Source organism: Penaeus chinensis, chromosome 35 (genome assembly GCF_019202785.1).
Source record: "Penaeus chinensis breed Huanghai No. 1 chromosome 35, ASM1920278v2, whole genome shotgun sequence".
Taxonomy (NCBI): domain Eukaryota; kingdom Metazoa; phylum Arthropoda; class Malacostraca; order Decapoda; family Penaeidae; genus Penaeus; species Penaeus chinensis.
Window position 1 is genome coordinate 32,206,385 of NC_061853.1, and position 7,500 is coordinate 32,213,884.

Below are 7,500 nucleotides of genomic sequence, written 5' to 3' on the forward strand. Positions count from 1 at the left end.
ATTATTTCATTACTGTAGTAGATAAAAAAATAAAAAAATAAAAATATTCAAAACAAAAATATATATATATTTTTTAATACAACTTTCCTCGAATATAATAAGTAAGCAATTAAGTATTAATTAATAAGAGGTAATTAAGTAATAAGCAGTAATCATTAAGTAATAAGAAATCATAAAAAAATAATTTAGCGCTCGTTTTTTTTTTTTTTTTTTTTTTTTTTTGAGGAAGAAAAAGTTATTCATAAAACCACCACATTACGAAAATATATCCGTAAGAACGTATAATCTGTAAATAATTACCGATATATTTCTTTAATAATCTGATAACGAATAATCATGAGTGAGAGTATTCAAATATTGAGATGAGAGAACAAATGAACAGGAACAGAAGAACAGAACATACCTTCATCACAGTTTCTAAGTGTGTGAAATAGAACGCACTGGTTTCATTCTGGTTCCTGGAAAAAAATAATAATAATAATAAAAAATACGTTGCATTATTTAAATGGCGTCTTTTTTTTTTTTTTCTTTTTCTTATTTCAGTTTATGGAAGTATCTGTTCATATCACATATTGTCCTTTTTTTCCCCATTTCTCTTTCTCCTTTGCGTTTTCCTTCCTTCCACCTCTCTCTCTCTCTCTCTCTCTCTCTCTCGCTCCCCCCCCCTCTCTCTCTCTCTCTCCCTCTCTCTCTCTCACTCCCCCCTCTCTCTCTCACTCCCCCCTCTCTCTCTCTCTCTCTCTCTCTCCCCCCCCCCCCTCTCTCTCTCTCTTTCTCACTTCCTCTCTTTCGGATACGTGCCTAAAAAGCTGAATTATGTCCTTCACAACAGGGCAAGCTTGTTCGAAAGTTATATTGAAAGCATAACCATGATGGTGGTATAGGAAAAGGTCCTCTCCATATTCCAAGACCTATTAAAAAGAGACGTAATTAGTTTACATTCACATTTCGCCCCAAAGACCAAGGACAAAGCAATGGAAAATGATATGGCAAGGAATTACGAATTGCAGACTGTTCTTAGTCCTTTAGTCCTTAACAAATTAAATAAAAGCTAGAATTCAAGAACACTACGTCCATGAATATCAAACCAAGATTTTTTTTATTTTCTAATCTCGAAATTAAAGCTATTTGAGAAAATAATCTCTGACTTATTCTGCTTCAAAGCCAGTGAATTTCTGCAATGAAACTAAAAAAAGCATCACCTTAAGATCTTCTTTACTGAAGACAGCACACCAAACGGATTTTTTCTGTGGTTCCATCACTTTGTAATAACGACAGGTGTTGTACATGGTACCCACTTGTTCTAACGGTGTACATGTAAGAGAAAAAAGAAGCCCAGGTTTAGTCCATGATAGATGGTGGCAGACAGAATGATAATTTGTCCGCCCTTAAGGTTATACAATTGCTTTAAGATTAAGATCTATGATAAACAGGACTGATTTATACATTCACTATGAAGGACATGGAATAATAAAGTAATAAAAGAAAAACAAAAGAGTAACAATATCAATACTAATATATTTTATATATATCTATATATACACATATATGTATATTTTATATATACAAATATATATGAATATGCATATATATATATGAATATGCATATATATATGTATATACATATAGATATATAGATATAGATATTTGTATATATATGTATATATACATATATATATATATGTATATATATATATATATGTATATATATATGTATATATATTCATTTATGCACACACACACACACACACAGACACACATACAGACACACACACACACATATATATATGTGTGTGTGTGTGTGTGTGTGTGTGTGTGTGTGTGTGTGTGTGTGTGTGTGTGTGTGTGTGTGTGTGTGTGTCTGTGTGTGTGTGTAGAGAGAGATATAGAGAGATATGGATAGATAGTTATTAGTAGAAACTTAACTAAGGTCTATGTGGTAGCCTACTTAAGTTGACTGAGACGGCAATGCGTTGAGACACTCTGTCGACAACACTCTGGACCTCAGGCCCCCTCAGGTACTGTTCGAAGGCTGGCATACGCTGGCCTTGAAAGACTGTTTTGCTGTATTTATGACATTTGTCTGGGAACTGTGCAAAGGGGTAAGTATTATTATTAAAAAAAAAAAAAAAAATGGAATATAATAATGGAAAGAATTTATTCTCTTGTAAATCACATATTCAGCTTCAGCTTCTTTCCGGAAAAAAAAATATAGAAGGAAATTAAGAGCAAAAAATTATAAACACAATCTTCAACCCTATTTACCTCTAGGATCTGATCACTCGTCTTGACTGTAATATTCTTCTCCAGATCCTCTGAGGGAGAAAAACCCTTCAAGAAAACCTTTGCGGTATCTATGGTTCGGCTGGTATTCGTGGACCATATCTGAAACAGGGAAGAGATAAGTTTATACAATACGAGACGAATGAATAAAATAATGAAGGGACGAATAGATATAGAGACAGGCGGTTATGAAAATACAAATGATTATGATTTCCTTGAAATGTTTCTCTGAAATATTGTGTACATTCATTTCTTACCTGTAATTCTGAAGAAAAAAATTGGCTGAAGAGGATAAAAAAAAAAAAAAAAATGAAAAGGAGAAGTAGAGGAGAGGAGAAAAGAAGGAGGAAGAGAAGGAAATGGAGGGAGAGGAATGGAAAGCATAAAACAAAGGAGATAAAGGCAAAACAAAAGAAGGAATAAGAAGAAAATAAAATAGAAGTTTACGAAAGAATGGCGAAAGCAGAAGGAAGAAAAAACGAAAAAATAAGACGATGGAAAGGAGAAACTAGGAAAAACTACGAGGATAAGGAGGCGGATGAATAGAAAACAAAAAGAAGAGGGATGATGATAAGGAAAAGCAAGGCCTACTAACAATAACCACTATTCCAAGGCCTACCAAAAGCATAACTAATCTTCCTAGGCCTCCCTCCACTAAAACCAATATTCTAGACCTACCACCAACAGAACGACTCTCCCTAGGCCTACCACCACCACCAAAACCACCTTTCCTAGGCCTACCACCACCACCAAAACCACTCCTTCTAGGCCTATCACCACCACCAAAATCACTTCCTAGGCCTACCACCACCACCAAAACCACCCCTCCTAGGCCTACCACCACCACCAAAATCACTCTTCCTAGGCCTAACACCACCACCAAAGCCACTCTTCCTAGGCCTACCACCACCACCCAAACTACTCTCCCTAGGCCTACCACCACCACCAAAACCACCCTTCCTAGGCCTACCACCACTAAAACCACTCTTCCTAGGCCTACCACCACCACCCAAATTACTCTCCCTAGGCGTACCACCACCACAAAAACCACTCCTCCTAGGCCTACCACCACCACCAAAACCACTCTCCCTAGGCCTACCACCACCACAAAAACCACTCTTCCTAGGCCTACCACCACCACCAAAACCACTCTTCCTAGGCCTACCACCACCACCAAAACCACTCTTCCTAGGCCTACCATCACCACCAAAAACCACTCCTCCTAGGCCTACCACCACCACCAAAACCCCTCCTTCTAGACCTACCACCACCAACCCCAAAACCAGTCTTCCTAGGCCTACCACCACCAAAACCATTCTTCCTAGGCCTACCACCAACCCCAAAACCACTCCTCCTAGGCCTACCACCACCACCAAAACCACTCTTCCAAGGCCTACCACCACCACCAAAACCACTTTTCCTAGGCCCACCACCACCAAAACCACTTCCTAGGGCTACCACCACCACCAAAACAACTCTTCCTAGGCCTACCACCACCACCAAAACCACTCTTCCAAGGCCTACCACCACCACCAAAACCACTTTTCCTAGGCCCACCACCACCAAAACCACTTCCAAGGCCTACCACCACCACCAAAACAACTCTTCCTAGGCCTACCACCACCACCAAAACCACTCTTCCCAGGCCTACCACCACCACCAAAACAACTCTTCCTAGGCCTACCACCACCACCAAAACCACTCTTCCTAGGCCTACCACCACCACCAAAACCAATCTTCCTAGGCCTACCATCACCACCAAAACCACTCTTCCTAATCCCAACACCACCAAAACCACCCTTCCTAGACCTACCAAAAAAAAGAAAAAAAGAAACACTCTTCTTAGGCCTACCACCACTATAACCACCCTTCCTAGACCTAAAAAAAAATAAAAAAATAAAATAAAACACTCTTCTTAGGCCTACCAAAACCCTGCGATTCAGAGCATCCTCCGTGAAGAAATGGGGAAGGGCAGCGCGCATCCTGACGCCCAGCCCCTTCATCTCCTTCCTCCCGGTATCGAAGAGCTGCATCCCGCGGCTAGAAGAGAACTCCTCGCCTGTCCACGACTTCAGGAGCTCGAGCGTCTTCTGGCACAAGGAACCTGTGGATTTGTTTGGTGGGAAGATTATACCAGTGTGACTGTATTATTCATTGTTATTATTTATTGTTATCAGTAACTTTATTGTTATCATCGTTGTTATATGTATCATTGATGATATCATAATTATAATCATAATTATAAGTGTACTAAAGATTATGAATATCATTACAACTATAATTATAGTTATAGTTATGATTATAATTATGATCACACTCAAAACCACAATAATTATAATGATTATGATAATAATAATAATTATATTAATAATAATAATAATAATATCATTATTACTATCATCATAATCATTAACACTATCACTTATCACTCATAACACTATATATATATATATATATATATATATATATATATATATATATATCCCTTTCTCCCTTTTCATTCCCTCGCTCTCTTTTTCTCCACACCAACTCACCACCATCCCCACAAACAACACCACACCCCCACCAGCTCACCACCACCAACACAACACCCCCAACAGCTCACCACCAACACAACACCCTCATCAGCTTATCCCCACCACCAGCACAAAACCACCACCAACACAACACCTCCACCAGCTCACCTCCACCACCAACACAATACCCCCATCAGCTCACCACCAACACAACATCCCCACCAGCTCACCACCACCACCAACACAACACCCCCACCAGCTCACCACCACCACCAACACAACACCCCCACCAGCTCACCACCAACACAACACCCCCACCAGCTCACCACCAACACAACACCCCCACCAGATCACCACCAACACAACACCCCCACCAGCTCACCACCAACACAACACCCCCACCAGCTCACCACCACCACCAACACAACACCCCCACCAGCTCACCACCAACACAACACCCCCACCAGCTCACCACCACCACCAACACAACACCCCCACCAGCTCACCACCAACACAACACCCCCACTTACCACCAGCACCAACACAACACCCCCACCAGCTCACCACCAACACAACAGCCCCACCAGCTCACCACTAACACAACACCCCCACCAGCTCACCACCAACACCCCCACCAGCTCACCACCAACACAACACCCCCACCACCAACACAACACCCCCACCAGCTCACCACCAACACAACACCCCCACCAGCTCACCACCACCACCAACACAACACCCCCACAAGCTCACCACCAACACAATACCCCCACCAGCTCACCACCACCACCAACACAACACCCCCACCAGCTCACCACCAACACAACACCCCCACCAGCTCACCACCACCAACAACAAAACACCCCCACCAGCTCACCACCAACACAACACCCCCACCAGCTCACCACCAACAACAAAACACCCCCACCAGCTCACCACCAACACAACACCCCCACCAGCTCACCACCAACACAACACCCCCACCAGCTCACCACCAACACAACACCCCCACCAGCTCACCACCACCACCAACACAACACCCCCACCAGCTCACCACCACCACCAACACAACACCTCCACCAGCTCACCACAAACACAACACCCCCACCAGCTCACCACCACCACCAACACAACACCCCCACCAGCTCACCACCAACACAACACCCCCGCCAGCTCACCACCAACACAACACCCCCACCAGCTCACCACCAACACAACACCCCCACCAGCTCACCACCACCACCAACACACCACCCCCACCAGCTCACCACCAACACAACCCCCCCACCAGCTCACCACCAACACAACACCCCCACCAGCTCACCACCAACACAACACCCCCACCAGCTCACCACCACCACCAACACCCCCACTAACACAACACCCCCATCAGCTCACCACCACCAACACAACACCCCCACCAGCTCACCACCAACACAACACCCCCACCGCCACCAACACAACACCCCCACCAGCTCACCACCAACACAACACCACCACCAGCTCACCACCAACACAACACCCCCACCAGCTCACCACCAACACAACACCCCCACCAGCTCACCACCAACACAACACCCCCACCAGCTCACCACCAACACAACACCCCCACCAGCTCACCACCAACACAACACCCCCACCAGCTCACCACCAACACAACACCCCCACCAGCTCACCACCACCGCCTCTCACCTGAACCCATCTCGTGGGCTTCCAAGATCTCCTCCTTGAGACGCGGCAGCCAATTCCAGATGAAGCTCCCTTCAAGATCTGTTGGGTAGCGGCTGCCGTGTCGAGCCATCATCCACACGGAGCGCACCCGGCATCCAGACTCTGGAAGGTGGATGCGTGGGTGAATGAGTGGGTAAATGGTGAGTTCGCTGGGTGAGGAAAGGATGAGTGGGTAAATAAGAAAAGAATGGATTGGTATTTGAAGATGAAGCAAGGATCGAAACTGAGCGATGCATTTCGGGCGTCGATGTGGATAAGCGGATGAGTAAAGGGGGGGGGGGGGTGGATGGTGATGAGGAATGGGTGAGTGGATGGATGAATGGTGGGTGGGGGGATAAAGATAAAAGGAGTAACTGTGGAGTCAAGTTCGGAGATAGGAGTCGGGTGAGGAAAAGACAGGGTGGATGAATAAACGGTAGACGGATTCGCAGAGATGAGACTTGGATTCAGAGAAGGGTTTGAGGTACAGCTCGGACTTGACGCCTCCGGAGAGCTCGGACTTGAAGCCTCCGGAGAGCTCGGACTTGAAGCCTCCGGAGAGCTCGGACTTGAAGCCTCCGGAGAGCTCGGACTTGAAGCCTCCGGAGAACTCGGACTTGAAGCCTCCGGAGAACTCGGACTTGAAGCCTCCGGAGAACTCGGACTTGGGAGCCTCCGGAGAGCTCGGACTTGGGAGCCTCCCGAGAGCTCGGACTTGGGAGCCTCCCGAGAGCTCGGACTTGGGAGCCTCCCGAGAGCTCGGACTTGGGAGCCTCCCGAGAGCTCGGACTTGGGAGCCTCCCGAGAGCTCGGACTTGGGAGCCTCCCGAGAGCTCGGACTTGGGAGCCTCCCGAGAGCTCGGACTTGGGAGCCTCCCGAGAGCTCGGACTTGGGAGCCTCCCGAGAGCTCGGACTTGGGAGCCTCCCGAGAGCTCGGACTTGGGAGCCTCCCGAGAGCTCGGACTTGGGAGCCTCCCGAGAGCTCGGACT

General features: G+C 45.7%; 1 protein-coding gene across 2 annotated transcripts in view; it reads right to left on the reverse strand.

Moving 5' to 3' along the window:
* The window catches only part of LOC125044336 (multiple inositol polyphosphate phosphatase 1-like), a 12,424-nt gene that overhangs the window by 3,694 nt on the left and 1,230 nt on the right, over window positions 1-7,500 (reverse strand). For both annotated transcript variants that reach the window (XM_047640954.1, XM_047640955.1), the window contains exons 3-9: window positions 6,492-6,632; window positions 4,209-4,387; window positions 2,266-2,385; window positions 1,949-2,090; window positions 1,203-1,303; window positions 802-911; window positions 404-458 (exon numbers count right to left, since the gene is read on the reverse strand). In XM_047640954.1, coding sequence (XP_047496910.1) covers window positions 404-458; window positions 802-911; window positions 1,203-1,303; window positions 1,949-2,090; window positions 2,266-2,385; window positions 4,209-4,387; window positions 6,492-6,632 — 848 coding nt within the window. The remainder of the gene's footprint in view (window positions 1-403; window positions 459-801; window positions 912-1,202; window positions 1,304-1,948; window positions 2,091-2,265; window positions 2,386-4,208; window positions 4,388-6,491; window positions 6,633-7,500) is intronic.